This window comes from Lissotriton vulgaris, chromosome 3_1 (assembly GCF_964263255.1).
Source record: "Lissotriton vulgaris chromosome 3_1, aLisVul1.2, whole genome shotgun sequence".
Taxonomy (NCBI): Eukaryota; Metazoa; Chordata; class Amphibia; order Caudata; family Salamandridae; genus Lissotriton; species Lissotriton vulgaris.
Window position 1 is genome coordinate 1185661044 of NC_141689.1, and position 24816 is coordinate 1185685859.

Sequence of the window (24816 nt, forward strand, 5' to 3'; positions counted from 1 at the left end):
GAGCAATGCAAGTCTTAAGGTACATTTATCAAGTTACACAAGACCACCTTGTGTGGCCCTGCATAGTTTGATGAATCTAGAGCAACACAGCAAAATTTGCTGCGTTGAGTTACTCTGTCCCAGGGACGCCTAACATGGGTGGACCAAGGGTGTGACCGACCATCCACCCATGGATTTTGGTGCATTCAAAGATTTGCCATCAGTGGTTAACCTGGAAATGCATCAAAATGCTACGCCTCCCCTGGTGAGACATAATGAGGAGAAATATCTTCATTTCTCCTCGTTACTTCCTCTTTCTATGTGTACTGCATTCTGCATTACCTATAGAAAGAGGAAAATGCCTCAGGAGATTGTTTTTTGAGCTGGAAGTTGTCCCTTCCTGCACAAAACCAATACCGCTTACAACGCAGGCACCTTTGCATCATGGTGCAAGGGTGTCTGCATATTGGCCCTAGGTGCAGCTTGTGTGCCAGTCCTGGGAAATGACAAGAATGCACCATATAATTGTTAAATCAGCATATTCCTGTCCCTTCCCTTTCACACAGCGCAGCAAGGTGGCTTGCTGTGCTGCATGATAATCTGGTAAGTATGCACAGGGAAACCACTTGGCAGCCTCAGACATTTTGAAAATCATGGTCTCGAACATGTCTTGAGACCTGTGATTTTAAAAGAAAGTGGATTTACTTTAGTAGCATAATAAATGGGATAAATATTAATAATTGATATTCAAATCATCAAGTTTCATGGTACATGTGTCCTCTTCTGTTGGGTTTCCTATTATTCCCACTAATAATATGATAAAATGGAAGTGAAGGGTGTGAGGTAAATGTAAAGGAATAATAGGACATTGAAAGTGTTTGAGGAGTCTATAAAACAACCTGATGGCATATTTACAGGGGCATTGAACCACTAGAGCTTCACGTTTTATGACGCTCTGGTGGTGCATTGCACTGTTCCATATTTGCATTGCGGCGCTAAGCCACTTTGTGTGGCTTAACACATCATTGTAAATATCGGGCCATTTCACTCCGTTTTCTGCATCAAAGGGGTGTGCAATTGGTGTAGCTGTGGGCACACCCATGCAACACCTATTACTTTTTGATTTTGGCCCAGATTTACAAGGATGTGTAAATCTGAGGCAGCGCCAAAAACAAATGCCTTTCAAAAGGAGGCGTTAGAGTGGTGCGTTGTTTGCTCTTTGTAAGTGTGCTGCAGAGACCCAAAGGTTTTCTGAAGAACCCGGTGCAGGAACTGCTGAATGCTAAGTTTGTTCAATACCAAGCTTGCCCTGTCTTGATTCCATCCAACATATGCCTCTTGATTTCACTACCCTACATTATCTCATTTCCTAGTCTTGCAGGTTCTTTTTCACTCTGTGTTGTCTGTCCCTTTATCATGGTTACCTATGTTTCTCTTCATTCTTGAATAGCAGCATCCAATATTTAACTCAGACATTTATTATGTAAAAGCTCTGCCACAAAGAAACTGGCAACAAGGACACATGTGGCCTACGCCTGTTCTGGAATACTTCATTGGACACAAAAAGGGTGAATTTTAAATACGTTTCAGGCATGAGGCACCCACTGCGTGCCCAGGAATTTCACGGTATAATGATATGCTGAAGTATGTCTGGTGGCTAAAGCTCAGGAAAGATCTGTGTTTTGTCCAGTCTGCTTTAATTTGTCATAAAGAAGCATAAAGGTTCAATGCATCTGCTGCAAAGCACATTGTGTAACATGCAGATCACAGCTTTGGATTTGACTCAGATGTCTCAGTTGGTTTCAAATTTTGGCACAGAGAGCCTTTTGTTGTTTGCAGTTCATAAGTTAGTCTTTCTAACAATGTACAGTGAGCTATGACCTGGCATAAAGGAGCTGCATTCAAAATGCAAGTCTTAGGCTTAGAACCTTTTTGTGCTTTGTTTACAATATTTTATGTCTCTAGGGTTGCTCAAAAGGGCCCTTTGGATCATATTCATATCTTATTAGTACAGACAACCCGAGCCACTCACTGCATTATGCTTTAACTCCTGACTTGAACCTGATTCACAAAGGGCCTCCGCACTCGTGGTGGAGGCCCTACAGTCTGGTGGAGGCCCTGCAGTCATGGTGGAGGCCCATGTAGTCATGGTGGAGGCCCATGTAGTCATGGTGGAGGCCCGCACTTGTGCTGGAGGTCTCGCAGTAATGTTGTAGGCCCGGCAGTCGTTGTGGAGGCCCCGCTGTCATGGTGGATGCCCCGCAGTAATGGTAGAGGCCCACAGTAGGGGCAGAATCTCCGCAATGAGGATTTTCATTATGGAGATTACGCCCCAAGTGAAGAGTCCACCACGACTATGAGGCCTCCACCACGAGTCCAGTGGCCCTTTGTGAATCAAGAACTATGTGTTTCTCCAGTCCAAGCACTCTTAACGTCTAAAGCCTTCCAATATGGATGATTTGCGACTCCTATAGCTTGTAAACCTCATTGTGTTTTGCAATATTTCCTGTACAAAAGTTCACACACTTGTATGATTCCATGTGCATGTGATATAAAGCACTCTGACTCTCTACGTTGGGGTCCATAACACTATAAATTAAATCAAATACCAAACATTCTGTCATTAGTATTATAATAACTCATACAGACACATACAGTTGGCATTTTCACAGCGCATGCATATTTCTTAATTACAAGGGTTGAACCATGAAAAATCTGGTTCCGGATCATGGTAACTTATCAATTGATATCAATATGTGTGTGTTGGAAAGTGGGTTATTTGTAAGGGGCAAATTTAGGTATGCCACTGTCAATAAGGACACTAACACATGGTAGGACTCAGCATAGGTGTTCAAATATTATTCCTATGCTCAACCCTTGGTAGCTTGGCTGCGAGCAGGCAGGCTTAATTTCTAAGACAGGTATGTAAAGCATTTAAAAACACAAATTCAGTAAATAATTAAGGCACAACACATAACAAAAATCCAATACTGATTTGTAAAAATAGTAAATATTTGTATCTTTAAAATGACATCAAAACAACAAATATTCAACGTAGGGAACCGGAGATATGAATTTTCAGAGATTTAGCAAAATATGGCACTTAGAAACATATAGCACCATATTGTGACACCTGCTCGCTATAAACCTGGCCAAAGTCAAAGTTTTAGGCCGGGCGGGATGAAGCCCTGAGCGGCTACAGCTCGTAGCAGGTCCCGGTCTCAGTTTCTACCTTCACACTTAAAAACTTTTGTGGACCTTTTCTTCTTGAGGCCCCTTGACGCTCCAAGCCAGTCCGGATTCGGTGAGGGTTCGCCTGCTTGCCTTTCGCCAAGCTCCCGGTCAATTTCCCTGGAGCGGACTTGGAAAATGTTTCTCTAGCACTTCAGCGGGGCAATCCAGGAATCCAGGCCGGCACGTGATGGAAGGCAGGCGGCTTTGCGTTCATGGTTGCTCTCGGTCACCTTTTCTAAGAGCTGACTTAGAAACATTTCTGGAGATTGTCACGCAGGGTCTTATACTGCTCTTCATGTAGACGGATCCGGCAAGGGTTCACCGGCTTCAGATTTCTTCTAGTCCTGGTCAATCTCTGGAAGTTGGAGGGAAGGAGCATTTAGCTGGACAAACCTCGTTGGCTTGGCTGGCTCACGGTTAAAGGCAGGCAGCCTGGCAGGCCAGGCTGAGTCGGTCCCTCTATGGAGCTTTTTTTCAAAGTTCTCCAACCTTCTTGAACTTCTTCCTGACCTTCTTCAAGGGGTCCCAAAGTGTCACAAACTCACTCCAAGGGTCTGGAAGCTCGTATATGGTCCTTGAAAGTTGAGGACTTCATTTCCCACAATCCACTGGTACAAAATCCTTACAAATCCACTTGTGGTTCTCCAAGGTGCGGATATAGTTGGTGATGTTCCAGATGAGCTCTTAGAACTTGTAGCTTTCAGGGATTCCACTCTTTAGTTCTTTTTCAGCAAAATAATCCACAGGGCTGTAGTTTTCAGAAGTCAGGCCTTAGAAATCATTGCTCTCAGCTCGCTAATGTCTTGCTTTAGTAAGTTTCAAGCAGCAGATTCTCCCTCCATAGTGCTCCTAACATCAAAGTCGAATTTGAGCAGAACTTTACAACAATGTGGGGAGTGAAATGTGAAATTTCACTTAACCCAGGGCATATAAAACTCATTTTATAAGGGTGTACTAAATAAATATTTATTTATTTATTTATTCAATTCAAACAATCTTTATTTCGATCGTAAAAAGATCATAAAAGAGATAAGACGGATTACATCTATAAAAACATTATATAAAGGTATTTTGAGAGAAATACCCCCAACTCATACTTAAAATTAGATTATCTGGAAGAGCATTGTAATTTAAAAAAAGAGGAAAAAGTTCATGGGGCTTTAGAGTTCCTAAGAGTTATTGCACGTAAGCGCCACATTGCCGCCAAAAATTTCACCATTGCGAACACAGTTGGTGGCGATAAGTCTGTCTTTAGGACTCTATAAGCCGGGGCATCGGTACGGAAACCTAAGTTCCTCAGGTAAGGGACCAGCCAGTATTTTCTGATTCTGCTGTAAGCACTGCAGAACAGGACCACATGGAGATCGCTTTCAAGTTTGCACTTGCATGCTGGACACTCTCCTGTTTCCAAGTTGCCAGCCCAGGATTTTGTAATAGACCTCAATGGAAGTGAGCCGTATCTCCATTGCATGAAAATCTTCCGAACAGACACAGGCATCATAGTGTCTAATACATATTCGGGACTGTAGGAGTCTTTTGATTTAATAAAATTGTCCGTTAAGGATCCGTCCCGTATGGAGTTCATGGTTTTCTGGAGCATGACGCTATAAAACAGGTTTGAAAGATCCTTTCTGGAAAGCCTTACAGCCTCTGCTTCCGGGTTGGACCATAACTCTGGGACTCTGAGAAGCATACACATGTCCTTAATGTACTTTAACCACAGGATTTTAGTAGCAAAGGTTGTTCTCAATAATTCCTGGAGTTCATTTCTGTAGTGTACCAGTTCTTGACTACTCCACAGGCGCCTCCAGTAGGTCAGTGGTTTAAGACCCAATTCCTCCGTGATTGGACGCAATGCCAGATCCATTCTTAAAGGAAGTAATAGAGTACTCGGGGGAAGTGCAGCCAATTGTCTTATTAAATTATTTTCTGCTACCTGTACGGTGTGCAATGGTATATGTCCCCATAGCTCGCCTCCATAAATGATGCCCCCCCCGGGCTTGGGCTTTGTAGATGTGAATGGCCGGTGCCAATGGACGGAGTGGTGATTGTTTGGCAATTCTTGTGATGGCACCTGCCCTCTGGACTAGTTTTGTGGTTGCTTTTATTTTGTGTGGCAGCCAAGTCAGGTTACAGTTTAGAGTTATACCAAGATATTGTATTTTGTGTACTCTTTCAAGGGATGTAGTTCCTAGCTGGGGATTAGGGCAACTTTTGGGTCCAGGATTGAGAATCATAAATTTAGTTTTCAAAGGGTTTATTTCTAAACCCCTTGCATTACAAAACCCCGAAAACCCATTCAGAACCCTCTGCAGCCCCATTGGAGATTTTGAGAGCAGCAGGGTGTCATCCGCGAACATGATCGCAGGCACCCTGCTGCCGTTTATTTATTTATTTTGAAGCTTATAAAGCGCGCGGCTACCCCCAACGAGGGTGTCCCGGCGCTACGGACTGAAAAGCAACATACATATCTTGTAGGCTAGAGGTTGGAAAACAGCCAGGTCTTCAAGCTGCGCCTGAACAAAGATTCACATTTAGTCAGCCGCAGACTTAATGGTAAGTTATTCCAAAGTTTGGCGGTGACAACAGCAAATGCTCTGACCCACCCATTCATTCTGGAACGGCAGAAACGAGGAGAGAGAAGAAGGCCGAGGTGATTGGATCTGAGAGCTCGGGCAGAGTGAACAGGCTTTAGCCTACATCCGAGATACGCCAGCCCCTGGCCATTTAAAGCCCTGAAAGCCAGGACCAAAGCTTTAAACTGGATGCGATAGGGCACAGGCAACCAGTGAAGTTTAATCAGATGAGGGGTTAGTGAGTGGCGTTACGGGATGTTGCATATCAGCCTTGCAGCGGCATTCTGCACAATCTGGAAACGATAGATCAGATAGGCTGGAGCTCCCACATAAAGGCTATTGGAACAATCCAAGTGAGAAGTAATAAGGACATGGATGACAGTCCTACGTGAATCCAGAGAGAGGAAAGGGAGAATTTTGCTAATCATGCGAAGTTTGCCAAAACATGCGGAAGTGACCTTATTGATTTGAGTCTTACATGACAGTTCATTGTTGACTTGGAAACCCAGATTTTGTGCTGATTTCATGGGTATTGGGGGAGGGTTGAGCTCAAACGGCCACCCCAGAGGAGACGGAACTGGGGCACTTTGATTGAAGTATAGCACCTCGGTTTTATCTGTATTGAGCTTGAGGGTATTGATGGTCATCCAAGATACGATATTGGAGAGGCAGCATCTAAAGTTGGCAAGGTCGCGGTCAGAGTGATCTCTAAATGAAAACACAAGCTGAGTGTCATCAGCATAAGAGATCACTCTGACCCCCCAAGATTCAACTACCTCAGCCAGAGGTGATAGACAGACGTTAAAGAAGAGGGGGCTTAATGCAGAGAGCCCTGAGGCACTCCGCAGCTAAGTGTTTTTTTTCTTTTGAAACGAAAGGCCGGAGAAAGACCTGCTGAGTTCTGCCACTCAGAAACGATCTTATCATGGCCAGGGGGGTATCCCGTATCCCACGACTATGTAGTCTATCTAACAGAAAGGAATGAGAGATGGTATAGAAAGCCGCAGACAAGTCGAGGAGCACCAACATGGCCTCCTCGCCTGCATCCACGCACTCGCGAATGGTCTCAGTTACCTCCAACAGCGCAGTCTCCGTACTGTATCAGAATCTAAATTCGGATTGTGAGTTGTGGAGAAGTTGTCTAGACTCCAGATAGTCGGCCAGTTGTTCTTGCATGACTTTTACCAGTACCTTGGCTGGTTTGGGGAGGAGCGATATAGGACGATAGTTGCTGAACGCAGAGGGATTGGCGTCAGCTTTTTTAAAATGGGGATTAACATGGCCTGCTTCCATGATGTGGGGAACTGACCTGAGAATAAAGAAGAGTTCCAGATTGAAATGAATGGGGCCACGATGAGAGGGGCAAGAGTTCTAAGCACCTGGGCGGGAACCGTGTCAAACGGGGACCCTGATTTGCACAGCCGTATTTTCAACAGGGCAGTTTCCATTGAAATTGCTTTAAATGCGACAAACACCTTCTCTTGACCTCCCACCCCAGGGACACCTAGGGGAGACCCTGGGGGTTCCTAATATGCCACAACATTGTAGGTTATCCATTTTTAAGTGCCACCAACCCTCAAAGTCGAGTTTGGACATTATTTAATTTTCAAAAGCATTCCTGGCACCCAGGGCTGCTTTTAAACTGACCTCAGGCTTCAACAGTGCACACATGCAAGTTCAAAAAGAGCTGCCGGCCTCTAAACTGCCATGCCCTAGGGTACTAGGGACTTCTGGGTAGATTCAATCCCCCTGCCCTATTACATACTAGGGGTTTATAGGTAGGTCATGCCAATCACAGGGGTACCCCACCATACCATTGTGTACCCTAGTGTATGTAGGTGTTTTAATTGTATTCTAATGTGTCTCTTTCAGCATAGCACTGGCCCTGGGCCTGGTTAGGCAAAGCCCAGGGTCAGTCAGAGTCAGTTACCACCAGTATCAGCCAGCCAAAAGTTGAGTGGTCCACAGGGCACAGGATGACTTTACAACAGCGTGCCTTTGTTTTTCCACTCCATACCAATGACATCTAGGTGTTAGGCTCCAGACAGCTTCCATCCAAGACGACCCTCCAACAACAGGATGACTCATGGCCCGTTAAGTGATACCTTTGTTTTGTGTCCTGCTTGATGTGAAAAGAAGAAACCTTCCTCACCTTCCCTGGGTTGTGATCTGAACGGAAAGGAGACAATATACAGCACTGGTGCACGTGCAGGCAAATTATACCAACACAAATTATGCATATTTCACTGAGGCAGACCCAGATCCTGGATCCAGCTCAGAAATAACTTCCAGACTGGGGATCCGCCTGGATCCCGCTCATGTCCTGCATTGCTCATTCTGTCATTGAGTGCCAGATCCCACCATCTACAACCACCAGCCCGTAATTAAGCACATGTAGCTGGGCAGGGAGTCGTTTGATAGTTCGAGGTTTTGTGTTTACCTTTAAATTATTCATTAAAATGTCCCTCTGTACAGAGGATTTGTATTTTGTGTGCTTCATTAGATTTGGTTCCATCTTTTTAGCTTGCAGCAAAGGTCAATTTCTTCTGTTTATAGTTCGTAATCTCAGAGTTTCAAAAGAAGTACATGAACATAGAAAGAATTTCTGGAACACATGGTACCAACTTCCTAAAAGAATGCTTTAAGGGCCAGATGTAGGTGGCCGAAAATAGCCATTTACCGATCGGTAACGGCTGAATTCGGCCGTTACCGACCGGTAAATGGCCATTGACATGTAGGGGCCCTTAAAGTTGCATTTTCGGTAATTTGACTGATTTGGTAATTTTACCGAATCGGTAATTTTACCGATTCAGTAATATTACCGATTCGGTAATTTTACCGAAAATGCAAGATTGAAATGTGGGTAGCAAATTTTCCATTAGCACATGGCTTTCAGAATCTGTATTTTACCATGGAATACAAATCCATGGTAAAATACCGATTCCTGTGTACATGCACATCTGTGCATGTACACATGTGCCATGTGACAGACAGACGTGCCCTTAGGGCATGTCTGTGTGCCACATTGCACACATGCCCGTTTTGGGGGTGCTAGAGGATGTCAAAGTGACACCACCTGCACCCTTGACAAATTCGGTATTTACCGATTCGGTAAATACCGAATCGGTATTTGAATTGAATCCTATGGGCTTCAAGGCCCATAGGATTCAATAGCAAATACTGATTCGTTATTTTCCGAATCGGTAAATACCGAATTTTTAAGGAATCGGTAAAAAATCCAGATGTTGGTACCTACATCCCATTTACTGATTTTGAAATACCGAATCGGTAAAATTCGGTAATATTCGGTATTTCAAAATCGGTAAATGTGATTTACCTACATCTGGCCCTAAATGAATTGTTTAAGGTGCTCTGGCACAAGTACGGATAACAACAGTAAGGTCTGGCTAGGGTGTCCCTTCTGTGTGGTGCTTGTCCGGACACCTTCTCTTGGCTTCTGTGAGCAAAAATAGTTACCAAATTTCACATGATATAGTTCATCTGAAAGGGAAGTTGAGTATTTTACATTTGATATCACAGTGGATTGTTTTTCTCTCGTATTCAAATTAATACTGTAGCTGTGAAATGTTCCCCCTAGAGCCAAATCATTTGTTGCATCATTACGTACAATATCGGCGAAAGCAACCGGCATCTTCTTTATGATTGCAGGTCGATCTTGACTGGACTGTTCCCGCCCTCATCTGGAACTGCCTTGATTTACGGGAGAGACATACAGACTGACATGGATCAAATACGACAAGACATGGGAATGTGTCCTCAACACAATGTCCTTTTCGATCAGTAAGTAAAGAAATACAATGTAACCGAGTTTGCGTATTCATATATGGTAAAAAAAGTAGCAAGACATCTTGCTGCACTACCCTACGCCAAAGCGAAAGGGCAGGAATGCACGGTATTCAAGCAATACGGTGCATTCCTGTTCTCTGTCTCTGAGCTGTTGCCATTTTGGCAGCCTAGCAGCAACGTAGGCACTCTTGCACCATAGCTCCGTTGCAGGCAAGATTGTTTTTGTGCAGAAAATGGCACCTTCCTGCACAAAAATATTCCTAAGAGACGTTTTCCTCTTTCTGAGTGTCATGCAGAATTTAAAGAGGAATAAACTAGGTGAAATAAGCATATTTCGCCTGGTCACGCCTCACCTCACCTCAGGAGGCGTACAGATTGGAAACTTCCCTAAATCTACATCAAATTTTTTAATCTGGGGCAGTGCCAAATTTCATTGGTGTTGTGTGGGAAAAAACCATTGCAAAACACCCAGGAACTCCCGAGCACAAAGTAAGGCGACACAGCGATTTGCCCTGCGTCACGTTACTCATGAATTACAAGGCTATTCAAAGCCATGCAAGGTGGCTTTGCATTGCTTCATAAATCGAAATGAAAGCCATGCATCATACATATACCATTTTACGTGGTGCAAAAGTGATGCAGGGGTCTGATAATAAGCCCCAAAGTTCTTAAGATGCAACTCTTTTGCTACCTCTTCACTCTCCAAGGCAGGAATAAATCATAGCAAGTTTTTAGGTAATCAGATTAAAGATCCTCGCCTTTTTAGCATCTGTGAATTATTGAAATATTGTAGCTCAATGTTTACTCTCCTCACCATTCTTCTTACTAGGGGCCATATGTATGAAGGCAATTTTGCAATCGCAAATGCCGAAATTTGCAGAATTTAAGCGTTTAAGATCGCAAATCAACAGTGTCCAATGTATGACACAAAACACCCCTCGCAAAATAAGGAATCGGAAATGTTCAATTCCCTATTTTGCGATTCCTTAAATGCAATGTAAGAAGCACAATAAAAGTGCCATTTTGGCTGTAAGGAATTGCAAATTACCACCAACTTCAAGTTGGTGGTAATATGTGATTTCTTTGATAAATTCACTTTTTTGCATTTTTCAAAGTGCCATCTGATTCACATACATGCCCTTAGGGCATGTCTGTGTGCCACATGTGCACACATGCACATTTCAGGGGGCGCAACAGTGTGTCCTTTTGACACCCTAGCACCCTTGAAATTGCATTCTCAATTTTACGATTCTCTAATTGCGAATCACAATTGAGATAGTCTTCCCATTCATTCCAATGAACCTCTAGGCCCATTGGAATGAATAGGGAGGTATTCCTTAATTGCAAATCACAATTAAGGAATATGTAGGATTCTCAAAATTCTTTGCAAATCTTACATACATAGCGTTTTGCGATTCTCAAATAGCAATTCACAAAAAATCTCTATTTGAGAATCATAAATGGACTTTTTCATACATATGGCCCTAGTTCTCTAGTTGCTCACAAAGGACTTAGCAAAAACCTGACTGCACCAACAGTTTTCACACATAGAGTAAAGTGGCACGTGTCTAAATCAAATGTTTTACTGCCCGATAGATACCCAGCAAATATGGCCCTTACAGACTAATTTAAAATACATTCCTGTTGACAAATGTCCACTTGAAAAAATACTAAAGTTCCTATAGTTGTAAGGAGCTGTAGTTCTTTCAATGAAATCTTTGCCTTCACTTTCAATCCCCTTTAAATCTTACGGGAGCATTTGATATCAGAATTGAAAACTATGTAAAGTACTTTAGGGAGGAATGCATAGAATTTTGAAGACCAGCAGTGCCCAGGAATCTAATTTGCTTTAAAGGTGCAAACCCGTTACAAACAGATGTAGCTCACACCTACACAGGCTGTCTCTATAGTCCCCCAAGTCAGAAATGCATCAAACCCAGTGTGGCACGATCAGCCTCCAGAACTGGTTTGGGGTAACCAAAGAAGAGGGTACAGCTCATTACCATGGGCACACATCAGGGTGTCCACACAGGCTTGCTACAAGGGAGAAGTGTTTACCCATCTTGGATTTAGTGAGAGTGGCTCTGTGGAACTGTTTACAGTTTTACACACTAGAACAACTGCAAACATGGGTAGGGTTACCCCTCAGAGTCACTCCCATCCTAAAGCTAATGTCAAGCACACATATGACATTCCCTGGCACCCTCCTCAAAACACTCTTGATCTGTGACAGAACAGAAGAAGGGTTCCATCTGGTGTTTGGCACCTGTGAAGATACCTGAAGGGCCCGTCCTGCTTCCAGTTGTAGCCCGTATACAGAAGATTACTTTAAGGTCCAGCCAGCTAACCTCTTGTGTAAGCTAAAGGCCCACAAAAAGCTGCAAGAGACCTGGGGGGATCTTTACAGAAAACTTTCGGAGCATGGTGTTACACCAAAATTGGTAACACCGCACACTAACTTTTTTAAAATTAAGGGGTGCTCCGTATTGACAGAAATATGGCACACCACTATGTTTTCCCTAGCGCTGGGAGTAATTAAGATGGCTTGAGCCAGCACAGGCAACCTTGTGTCATGTTGCAAGGGTGTCAACGCTGTATGGGTGATTGTTTGTGTGCAGGCAGAGACACCTTCCTGCACATAAACAATCTTGAAACGTGGTTTGCCCTTTATATGTGTGCTGCAGCACACATGGAAAGAGCAAAAAACAAGGATAAAATAATTTCTCCTCGTATCCCTGGTCTTAGTTTTTGGCAGTGCCACAGCCTTGTAAATATGTTATGTTATAGTGATTTGTATAGCGCGCGGCTGCCCCAGCCAAGGGGCGTCCCGGCGCTGCGAGCAGACTAATTGCAGAGAGTTAGAGGCACGGAGAAATGGAGGAAGTTATTGGAAGAGATGAGTTTTGATGGCCTTTCTGAAGACTAAAAGGTCCTGTATACCACGGATAGCTTCCGGAAGACTGTTCCATAGCTTAGCAGCTAGGAAGCTAAAGGATCGGCCGCCTACTCTGGCCAGTCTGGTACGGGGGATAATCGCGAGATGTTGTCCCTCTGAGCGAAGCGACCTCCTAGGAATGTACTCCGACAGGAAGGGGCACAGCATTGGGGGGGACGCGGTTTTAAGGATTTTAAAGGCTAAACACAGTGCCTTAAACTGGATCCTTTTACCCACCGGGAGCCAGTGCAATTTTTTCAAGGCTCCGGATACCGAGGAATGGCGAGGGAGACCTACCAGCGCCCTGGCTGCTGCATTCTGGACTCTCTGCAATCTGGTGGTTTCTGCAAGGTTCGCCCCCAGTAAAAGAGAGCTGGCATAGTCCAGTCTTGAAAGGATGGTCGCCTGAACAATAAGCTGGCGGGTGCGGCAGTTGAAGAACTTCAAAATAGGTCTGAGGTTACGTAAAATGCCGAAGCAAGTGGCAGCCACCTTTTTTGTATGGAGAGTGAACTTTAGTGCCGAGTCCACCCAGACTCCCAGATTTTTAACGCATTCCTTTGGCTTGGGCGGTTGGCCTAGGACATCAGGCCTCCAGCTGTCTCCCCAGGACGAGGTGTTTTTCCCCAGGAGCAGTATCTCTGTCTTCCCGGCGTTCAGTTGGAGGAAATTCGCTGTCATCCAGTTGGTGATGTCAGTAAGTGTCTGTTTGAAGTGATGAGCCTCCAGACCACTGTTGTCATTAAGAGCCACCACCAACTGGGTGTCATCGGCGTGGGACACCAGTGCTAGTCCGCTCCTTCTAGCCACCTCTGCAAGAGGGCGGACATAGACATTGAACAGGGTAGGGCTCAGGGAAGAACCCTGCGGCACTCCCTGTCCGATGTTATGCTCCTTAGAGATGTAAGGGGGGGTGGAGACTCTGAAAGACCTAATGGAAAGGAAGTCTCTAAACCATCCCAGGGCTGTCCCTGTAATTCCAATTTCCTCCAATCTCGTCAGAAGGACCTCGTGTGACACCATAGGACCAGTGCTGCCGTTCCGCCGGTGTCAAGAATGGTATGGAGGTCCTCTGTGACAGTGAGCAAGGCTGTCTCTGTGCTGTGACCAGCTCTAAACCCGTGTTGGGAGTCATCCAGAATGTTGTTGGTAAGAAGGAAGTTGGTCAGAATGTTGTTGACATGTGCCTCGATGATTTTGGCAGGCCAGGGAAGCAGGGAGATGGGCCTAAAATTTTCAGGAAGCGTAGGGTCTAGGGTGGGTTTTTTTTAAGATGGGGGAAACCCAAGCCTGCTTCCATTTGGAAGGAATTCTGGCGGTAGAAAGAGACAGATTGATAATGTCTCGTATATGTTCTGTGATAAGTTCATGAGCTTCACAGAAAGTCTCCGGTTTTAAGGGATCCGCCGGGGAGCCAGATTTGATTTTCCTACAGATTTTTTGAAAACTCTCTCGCTCAAGTATAGGAAGGGAGGAGAGAGAGGGCCTGGTAGGGTCAAAAATGGCCGATAACTGCGGGCGATTTGGAAAGGTGTCATAGATTTTCCTAATCTTATTGGTGAAGAAATTAGCCATATTGTTGCAGAGGTCAGGGGAAGTAGTGGTAGTGATAACAGTTTTTTTCGCAGTAAGGTCTGTCAAGATTTTAAAAACAGATTTCGAGGTGGTGGAGCTACTGCTAATTTCATTGGCATAATATGCCGCTCTTGTTCTGCAAACCCTACGGTGATAAGTTTTCTGGAGTAGGACATAATTCTGTTTGAGGTTGGCATCGTAATTTTTTCTCCAACCCCTCTCCGCCTTTTTGCATTCCTTTTTAAAAATGGGTAGTTCAGAATTGTACCAGGGACTAGCCGTGTGGGTGCGGGACTTGGTCCATCTGGCAGGGATCAGGGTGTCAAGTGCCTGGGTGATCCAGAGGCAAAACTGGTCATACCCTTCGTCCAGGTCCTCACTTGAGGGAGGGGGATTTAACACCAGGAGGTTATGCAAGTCTTCAAGGCGAAGTTTTCTCCATGGACGTTTTTGAACTAGCGGAGTAGGCATCACTGCAGGGCTCGAGTTGCAGGAAATTGACAATATTACTAGATGATGGTCTGTCCAGGTCATGGGGATAGGCGGGCATGCGGATCCACTCGTAATGTTAGAAAAGATGGGATCAAGAAGGTGTCCCGCTCTATGGGTGGGACCACTTACGAGTTGATTAAGTTGGAAGGCAGCGAGATCCGCGAGAAAGGTGGCAACTTTTGGCTCGGTGTCTCTATCTAGATGTAAGTTGAGATCACCTATGATCGTAAAGTTAGCCGTTTTAGTGATGTTAGTGCCCAGATATTGTAGGAGTGAGTTAATGAAGGGGGCGTCTGCATCAAAAAGAACTGGCTGTTGCAGCGGAACTCCCACTGCAACACCCATTGCATGCCCCTTTCACGCTCAGTGAAAAATTAAAAAGGAGCTTATTTACAAGGCGGCGTTAAGCAGCGTTAAGTGACTTAACGCCGCTTTGTAAATAAGGTGAGGGGGTATTGCCATCAGAACTTCGCTAAAAGTAATGTTCTGGTGGCAATATCCACTTGTAAATAAGTCCCCTTTACTCTGAGGAGCCCATCTGACCAATCCCAACTGGAACTGAATTTTAACCCTTGATGACCTCTGCTAAAGTGAGTTTTGACCTTCAAGTGCTGTTCCTGACATCCATGGGCCCTTGTCTTTGTGAAAGAGTACTACTCCTCAAATCCCTGAAAATCTTGGAACTAGAAAAAAATTTGGACTAAAAGCCACTGAAGACCTGGGACAAACCTACCACATGTTGATCCGACCAAGGTGCATTGCTGCTTGGCTAAAGAAGCTGGAGCATCTCTGGAGCAGCAAATCCTATTCAGGCCAACCTTGCCTAAGAGGTGTTTGGTCTTGTAGAACCCTCTTTGAATTCAGCCTGCAGCTTTGCCCCTCTGGAGGATTCCAAGCTCTAAAAAATAGGCTTTGTCCAATGGTAGAAACCTTGATTGGGCAAAGGCACCAAAAGTATCCAGCCAGCGAGAAGACTTCTCTGGGTGCGAAATGTAAATTTCTCCAAATCAGACCTTTTCCTGCTAAAGCTAATACCTTCACTGGCACATCATCCAATGTCTATGTGATGTTGAGGAGCCCTCTTCTGATAAACTACCTATCTACTTTGTATCCTTTCATTAAAAAAATATGTATAAACATATAGCAAAATAGGAAGCACTAGATATCATGTTTGATGTCTGTAGTTATTAAAGAATATAGCCATTCTTTCCAATGTTTACACTTTTCATGCTTCAGCCACTACAACAAGTTTCAACAAACTTCTTATCCTCATTACATGTACACAATATTATACATTTATCTATGTTAATTACCATTAAAGAAGACCTCAAAGCGAAATACAAAATCAAAGCAAAGTACATTTCATATTTGTCTCAGATGACAAAAAAGGAATCATTTGTTGATCATTAATTTGAACTTATCTAGTGTTGCGTAAGAAAGGCTGTAGTGTAACTTAGTCCATTTCTGTTCCATAATCTTTATTCAGTCATAACAATGACAACTAAAACACAGAATTAAAAATACATTGTACATCATATAATTTTTCTAATTCAGAGGTTATTAGAAAGGCTTCACACATCAAATTAAAACAAATTTAAAACATCAATAAATATAATTTATACATTCATTTAGCAAATTGTATACACTTTCTGTATTTACACCCCTGGTGACTAGCACTCATTTAAAACTATTAATGATTTCATCAGGGCTAAAATAGGTATTCTTATGAAGCATGCCTCCTCCTCAGTTGTATTGCAGACAAACTTGGTTGAGGACAGAGAAACAAATTGTAAGACTATTTAAACATTTTAAAAAGATCAACCCCTCTTGGTGCTATGTAAAGTTCTTGTGCTTTAAAAGTAATCATAAGAAGTGTCGTATCAAGCTACTATATAAGGTGAAAAAAAGTATAAAAATGTGCAGTCATTTGTAGTTAGAAGTTACTGCATGGGCAGCCCAGAGAAGAATCAAACCAGGAGCCAGAGTTAGGGAAAGCTACCAAATAAGGAATTGAATGTAACCTAACCCTCATGAGATCTGTGTTCTGGTTATTCCACCCAGGTTAAATGCTCTTCTATGGCAGACATTGTAGGGCTAGGCAAATGGTTAAGAACTGAGGTTAAATTACTTGTCCTTGTGATTCTGATCTCTTCATTTATCATAATACAGTTTTCTTCACATATGGCCTTAGTTTGGGGCCCGAAGCTATTTGGAAAATCAAAAGTTAATCAAGCCCATAACATTAAAGCTTTTCTTAACATATGCCAGTTAAGGGATAGAGCATCTATTGTTCAAATTCAAACAGTCGCTCAAAATGTCTCTTGAGAAACCTGCGTGTGGGGTACACCAGATTTTAACCCAGAGTAAAAGGGGGCCATTTTAACTTTGTCTTCCAAATAGTCCATATCGAATTCACTGTGGGAGTTGAAACTTGGGATCGATTTCGGAATGGCCAGTAACCAAAAGAGGACTTTGTTTTCAAAGACCTGCATTCAAGGTGTTATTTCATGACCCCACACACCTGCTCCATATGTTCCCAAGCTGAGACATTTAGATTTATAAAGCGAAACCATCTTTTTGATTTACTTGTGCCCCAATTTTTTGAGAATCTAAAAATAGATTCACACACTACTCCCATTTTCTGTATTCTCTGGCTAGTCATACCACCCCATGACAATTTGCTTCAAACAGGATACCTAAATAATTTAATACATAATTACAATGTAAAATCTTAGTGATTGGTGTCTAACCAATAAAGAAAGGGTTTGATATTTTTTGGACTGCATGTTAAAATAAATGGTTTCTGATTACTTACTTTTAAACTCTGGTTGGTCATAAAACTATTCAAACCATTTAACAGTTTCTGGAGGCCATTTGCTGTTTGTGAGAATAAAACTTGCTCTTCCACATATAAAAGAACTGGGACTGGTCGAGGGGTGATTCTAGGGGTATCATCACTAAATAAACACAGGGCTTTGTCTAGGGAATTAATATAACATAAAAACAGAAAAGGTGTTACTATACAGCCCTGCCTGACCCCTCTGGCTACCTTTATAGGTTGGGTACAAACGCCTTGTTGAGTGTAGCGGACCTTGGTAGTGTTATCCTGATTTGACCGCCTTACAAAGTTCAAGAAAGGTGGGTCCAACCCAGCTGCCTCCATCAGAGACCACAACTTTCACCTGTCCACCAAGTCAAAAGCACAGGAGAGTTCCATAAACCGCATGTGTAATGAACCTCACCTGGCCTTTCCCGAGATAAGGAATAAGATCAGTTTCTGCTCGAGGGTCCCTAAACCTGAGCGGAAACCATATTGAGCCTTTAAGAAGAAAGAATTATTTTCTGCTCAAATGTCCTGCTTTTCCAGGAGCATCGATACTAGAGTTTTTACTGTGGCATTTAAGAAAGAAATTGGGCAATAACACGTATGACGCTAAGAGCAAGAGATCTGATACCCAAGTCTTACGCAGGTTTATGAGAGGGGTGCTAATCGGCATAATGATCACTACATGTAAAAACTGGTTCTCCACTTTTGCTATGTCATTAGCATTATCATGCCCCCAAAGTTCACCACCATATCTTGGCCCCTCCCAACGACTGTGAGTTATAAATCTGTAGTGCTGGAGTAACAGGATGGAAACTGGAGCTCTGAACCGCCCTCAGGATACTGCCTGTATAGTGTTCCAGACTGAGTTTACTCTTCTGGATCTGAGCAGTCCAACTAAAGAAATCATTTAAAGTGAGGCCCAAATAGTCAAAGGTATGTACTTTCTCCGAGGGGACACTGTTGTAAACTTGATTCAGCTGAGTAGTAGGACAGGAATTTAAAACCATATACTTGGTTTTACTAATATTGATCTCCAGCCCTTTCTGCCTGCAGAAGACAACAAACTGATCGAGCATATTTTGAATGTCCATGGGTAAATTCAAGATCAGCAGGGAATCGTCCACAAACGGGAGTGCCAAGATCGGAGCATTGTTCTTGCACTGTTCCAGAGAAATTAGTAAGTCATTGATGAAAAACAAAAAGAGTGCTGGAGCTAAGAGACAACGTTGTATCACTCCCTGGGACACTGTAATATGGCCTAATAACTCCCTGGAAGAACCCCGTCTAACGTGGGCATAGTTGTTCATGTGGAACCTTCTTATTATGTCCACAAGATATTTCTGGACACCCATCTTAGTCAAAACTTTCCAAAGTGTATCCCTAGGAATAAGGTCATATGCTGACCGCAGGTCAACAAAGATGACATCTGGCACCACCCATCTTACCATATTTCAAATAAATAAGCTGGGAGTTGGAAGATCTGGTCGATAGTACTGGTCCCAGCCCAGAACCAAGCTTGAAGGGGAGTGAGAACATCTGTAAACTCCATTGCAGTTCCCAACAATGGCCAGCAAAACAGTGTCCTGTGCGGGGAGATTTAGGGCAGTGCTTTATATCGCTATGAAGAAGTCCTGACCCCATGAAGATGTTGCCGCCTCCTGGCGCTAAGGAGCCTGGGACTTGCAGTCTCCAACAATGGCCAGCAGAACGGTGTTCCATGTATCATGCGATTACCTTCATTTTAGCATACTGAATGGGAAATCAATATATTATAGCCACTGCTATTGAAAATACTTCTATCTGGTTTTAACTTACTTGCATGATTTAAAATGGTTATTTAGATTTTTTAATTAGCGGAAAGGTTTGTTGACTTTTTTTTTATAAAATGTGCTGCTAAATTAAAATATTACAACCATTTTAATTATAGTCCTATTATTAAACCCTAACAATGACCTAGACTCTTACTGTAACATATACGATTATCTTTTTCATTAATTTGCCTCTAACCTATCCAATAGCACTTCTGGCAGCAGGTTTGCATTGTTGTAATAGCCTGTGATTCGTCTTCTCTGCACCTGAAAGTAGGCTTTACACTCAAGGTAGTAACCTCTATGTCTGGACCAACATGTAGATGCAGACATAGAGGTCTGATTCTACATGTTGGTCCTTCTGGTTGGTTTCCATCTACCTGGCAATCCATCCATCCATCCATTGATCTGTTGATCTATATTCTTATCTATCTCTTCGCAGTGTGCCATTCTTCCTGTCTGTCTGTTTTCAGCCTAATTCTTTCTCTAGATAAATGGATTGCAGTCTCGTCATCTTTCAGTTAGTCCCGAGGACCGTTCCATTGCTTGGCTATACTTTTGTTTGTTTCTGCCTCTCTCTCCATTTTTGACGTCACCTATGTCCGTTTCATTGCTTGCTTACTTTTCTGCCCGTTTGTTCTGTCTCTTGACTTTCTCTATGCTTTGTCTTGCTGCTTGATTAATCCCCTGCCTGCTTCTCCTCCTTTTAGTCTTTCAGGTTGTACCTCTGTCCAACTCAATTCCTGGTTTTCATCTCGTTCTGTTTATGCTTCTCAGTGTATCGGTCTGTCTATCAAGCAATAACTCCAGGAACTGTCTAGAATTTAATTGCACTCTTTTTTACAGGCTTACAGTGGAGGAACACATTTATTTCTATGCCAGATTAAAAGGATGCAAGTCATCACAAATGAAAAACGATATAAATTGCATGATTCAGGATATTGGATTGCCACACAAACGAAAAGAAATGGTGAAAAATCTTTCAGGTATAGTACATAGCATAGGAACCATTACATCTTAAACTCTGTAGAGTCATACTTGGAGCAACAAAATTGACACAAGTAAGTTTTAGATGTATTTGTTAAACAGTGCGAGTTTACATATAGTTGCATGCTGTATATATAAATATCTTGTTGTTTTATGTTTCTTTTACACAATAATTACTTCCTTCTAGAGGGTATCTTCAACACCCTCAGCCTTCACTACCGCTGTTTTCAGAGCTTGAAATAGTTACAGTATATTTATGCTGCTTTCTTTAATAAATCTTAAATGTCATCTTGAGACATAACAGAATCAAGAGTGGCCTACCATTCAAAAGAATAACTAGTAACCAATTACTAAAATGTAGGAGTTATTGAAATGGCCTTTGAAATGTAACATGTAAAATGATGTATCCGTGCAAAGAATGCTAAATCTGAAATTGTACATTTATACAGAGAATTGATGGTGTATTACGACATACAATCTAAATTGTGAAATGCAGTTTTCATACATACATAATACTAGTTCTGTTGATTCTTAAACGCAAAAGGCTTGACACACATAAAGACAGGCAAAACCAGTTCAGAGATGATAAAAAATGATATCAGATCACAGTGTTGATTAGTGTAGGGCAAAACAATATCACCTTCCTCCTGAGGGACCTTAGGAGCTTTCTCTGTATTTTATGAGGTGAAGCAACATTTTTCACATTTGACCTTGTAATAAACACTAAATCAAAATGTTCTGATTTCCAATCACTGCTACAAAACATATATTTGTTCTCCGGCACATGTATGACCCTCTTCAGAAACAAAACAAATATATATATACTTTTCTCTCTTCTAGTGTAATCGAAGCATTTGCAGAACCCGTAAATTTTCCCAAACATTTATCAAGGACTTGCAATTGTTTTTATGCTGTTACTTATTGTTACTGCGCTAAAAAAACAGACTTACACCAAGCATCACGGACAATGACGAAAGCATACATTTGGTCGCAAAAAGATGTAATAGATTTTGTCTAGACCTCGTTATACACCATCCCATAAGTGATGAGCAGTGCCAAATAGTTTTCCAAACGATCGCCATTTAAATTCTTAGCGTTTCTTAAATGTAAATTAATTAACGGATCCTTTATGCATTCCAATCTGTATTGCCTGCTGCCACTCGATTCTATTGCTATGAGATCAATGTGACACCACGCCTTTATTTCACAGCCGGATCAACGTGCAACAGATTGTGACTATTGTCATGAATCGACCAGTCCTGTCATTCTACAACCTCTCTTGTCTGAGGATGCCACCTATTATCCTCCTACTGCCAAAAGAGTAAATGTCCTTATCTCAAAGAGCAAACACCAGTCCCTTATTTTCGGTTAAGTATTACATCTAAATAGCTGTAGGTCACAATAGAGTTAATGCACTAAGTATGCATCGAAAATAAATGATTGCAGATGAAGAATTATGTATTAGATAGATTTGGGCACTCAGAAATACATGCTAACACCAGAATCGTCAGCTGTAGATGTAGATATATGCGTAATAAGAGGGTTTTCTGATCAATCTTAGAAAAACAATTACAGTTATCACCAATATAAATTAAAAGGTCATGCAAACAAATAAATCAAACATGTTTGAACAATAGTTAACAGAATGATACACAATTAGCAACAGGTAAAAATGTACCACCTTCTGAATGAAACAGTTTTTAGTACTGTGGAAGTTTGTATAAAAACACACAAGTTAAATCCTTTAAATCTGTAGAAACATCCAGCCGTTCCAGAATCACTCCCCCTGCATACTAATAACAGGGCTGAATCAAACCTTGTGATTCCAAATTCATTAAATAGCAGTCTGGGGCCTGATTACGAGTGAGTCGGCATATTCCGATATATACATGTGGGTTTCAGCCTGCAGCTTTGACCTGCTGGAGGATTCCAAGCTCTGAAGAAATAGGCTAAGTCTAGTGGTAGAAATCTTGACTGGGCAAAGGTGCCAAAATTATCCAGCCAGCGACAGGACTTCTCTAAGGAAGACATTTGAATGGTAAAACACCGTCTCTCCGCATTTTTTACTCCGCATACCTTTACTCCTCATACCATGATAACGCAGGTACCGTTACTCCGCAAAATTTTACAACGCATGCCATTATATATTATATGCTTTTACCACGCATGCAATTCGTTGTAAAAGCATGATTGGTAAAAGCATATGTTTTTTATATTTAAGTGTAAGGTAAGTATATGGTTTTACTTTGGGGGTGTTGGAATATATGTTTTTTGGGTTAAGGGGTATTTTAAGGGTGAGTTTGGGTTATTGTGTGCAGGGGTATTTAATGGTTAAGGGATAGGTATGGTATTGGGGTATAGGGGTATTTTTAGGGTTTTGAGCTAGGTTTTGGTTTTGGGGTACAGGGGTATTTTTAGGGTTTAGAGCTAGGTTTGGGTTTGGGGTACAGGGGTATTTTTAGGGTTCAGGGGTAGGTTTGGGTTTTGGGGTACAGGGGTATTTTTAGGGTTCAGGGGTAGGTTTTGGTTTTGGGGTAAAGGGGTATTTTTAGGGTTCAGAGGTAGGTTTGGGTTTTGGGGTACAGGGTTTTTTTTAGGGTTCAGGGGTAGGGTTGGGTTTTGGGGTACAGGGGTATTTTTAGGGTTCAGGGGTAGGTTTGGGGGTACAGGGGTATTTTTAGGGTTCAGGGGTAGGTTTGGGTTTTGGGGTACAGGGGTATTTTTAGGGTTCAGGGGTAGGTTTGGGTTTTGGGGTACAGGGGTATTATTAGGGTTCAGGGAGTAGGTTTGGGTTTTGGGGTACAGGGGTATTTTTAGGGTTCAGGGGTAGGTTTGGGTTTTGGGTACAGGGGTATTTTTAGGGTTATGGGGTAGGTTTGGGTTTTGGGGTACAGGGGTATTTTTAGGGTTCAGGGGTAGGTTTGGGTATTGGGGTACAGGGGTATTTTTAGGGTTCAGGGATAGGTTTGGGTATTGGGGTACAGGGGTATTTTTAGGGTTCAGGGGTAGGTTTGGCTTTTGGGGTACAGGGGTATTTTTAGGGTTCAGGGGTAGGTTTGGGTTTTGGGGTACAGGGGTATTTAAAGGGACTAGGGGGGGATTAGTTTTTAGGGTGTATAGGTTATTATTAATTTAAAATAAATAAATATATATGAATATATATATATATGTGTGTAATATTAATATATATATTAATATAATGTAATTTAAAAGAAATAATGTTTCATTTTAATAAAATATATATATCCCTTTGCTGGAATGTGGCATTCTGGGACATGCAGTTCAGCAATCTGGTGAGAGCTGCATGTGGGGCAGCCCACTCCGGCCGGAGTGGGAGGAATAGAGACAACAGCCAATCAAGACTGAGCAGGACATTGTTAGTAGTCCGAGGGCAGGAGGCGTGCTCATTTTCTGCAACTGTGGGCATTGAGAAAGGCCTTGCGGCCGAAATGCATTTGCCTGTTGCTGTGAGAATAAAGGCTGTTCCCTGGAACCTCCCCATGGTGGCTTCTTTTTTCTTTCACAAGAAAAGCACGTCGATATATATATATATATGTGTGTATATATATTACCTACAGGCGGTCGCCAGTAGGTATATATAGTTAGGATTTTTTTCCTATGGGATTTCTTAAAATTCTATGTTGAATAACTTTGGCGTTTGTGGACGGAGTTGGCTGAAATCTCTGAGCAGCCCCTGAAAATTTGGGGGGGTTTCGTCAAGGGGGGGCCGAGAAAAAAGGGGGGTCCCAAAACGCGTTTTTCCAATTCATTTTTCCATAGGGCGGTTGGAATCACTTTTAGCTCGAACGGCTGAATGGATTTACACAAAACTTGGCAAAATTGTAGATTTGGTTTGCCCGACGAGCCTTTGCTATGTCTCAATATATGTGCTCCAGTGGATTTTGAGAAATTAACATTTTAAAAAACAGATATATCTGTGACAGCGTCCCGGTTAGCGCCCCGGTTCGCGTACCTGACGCGTAACGGAACTTCGCGAGGAGAAGCGGATTGGCTCCCCGGTGACTGTCAACATTCTAAACAGTCCGGAGCGGCCGCCATCTTGTGTCTCGGTAGGATCGAGACACAAGAGGTGGAAAAAACAAAGTGGGAAATGAGCATAAGGGGGAAGAGTACATCCTCCCTGACCCCCTAGGTTTGATGAGGGGGCTTTAAAAGGGCCCCGCGGGGCAAAAAAAATAAAAAAATTATTATCGCTTTTTTTGCGGGGGGAGCGCCCGGTACGCGCACCGGGAAGCGGTCCGGGGAGCGTAATATACGGAAAAAAGAAAGAAAGAATGTTCAAATATTGTATGTTTATTGATTGTTCTTTTTGTTGTATTTTTTTTAATTTTTTTATTTAAGTACCAACATGTAGGTACCAATGCAGAGTCTAAAAATAAATATACACCGTTTTCTTTGGAGATATCTTGCATGTTGTTTCAGAAGTTATTGTGGTATATGGAATTCATAGCATAGTCTGTGAGGAAAGCAGAAAGAACATGGAGGCAGGAGATGATAAAGAGATGTTAAATACACATTGGAGATAATATAGTGGGAGAAAGGAAGCAACTATGAGCAAACTTACTATGTAACACA

At 42.5% G+C, this 24816-nt stretch overlaps 1 protein-coding gene across 2 annotated transcripts in view; it reads left to right on the forward strand.

The window, feature by feature from the left end:
* LOC147727632 (phospholipid-transporting ATPase ABCA1-like) overlaps positions 1-24816 on the forward strand; it is a 2839360-nt gene that overhangs the window by 1444186 nt on the left and 1370358 nt on the right. For both annotated transcript variants that reach the window (XM_086961649.1, XM_086961650.1), the window contains exons 20-21: positions 9459-9590; positions 20080-20219. In XM_086961649.1, the coding sequence (XP_086817775.1) occupies positions 9459-9590; positions 20080-20219 (272 nt within the window). The remainder of the gene's footprint in view (positions 1-9458; positions 9591-20079; positions 20220-24816) is intronic.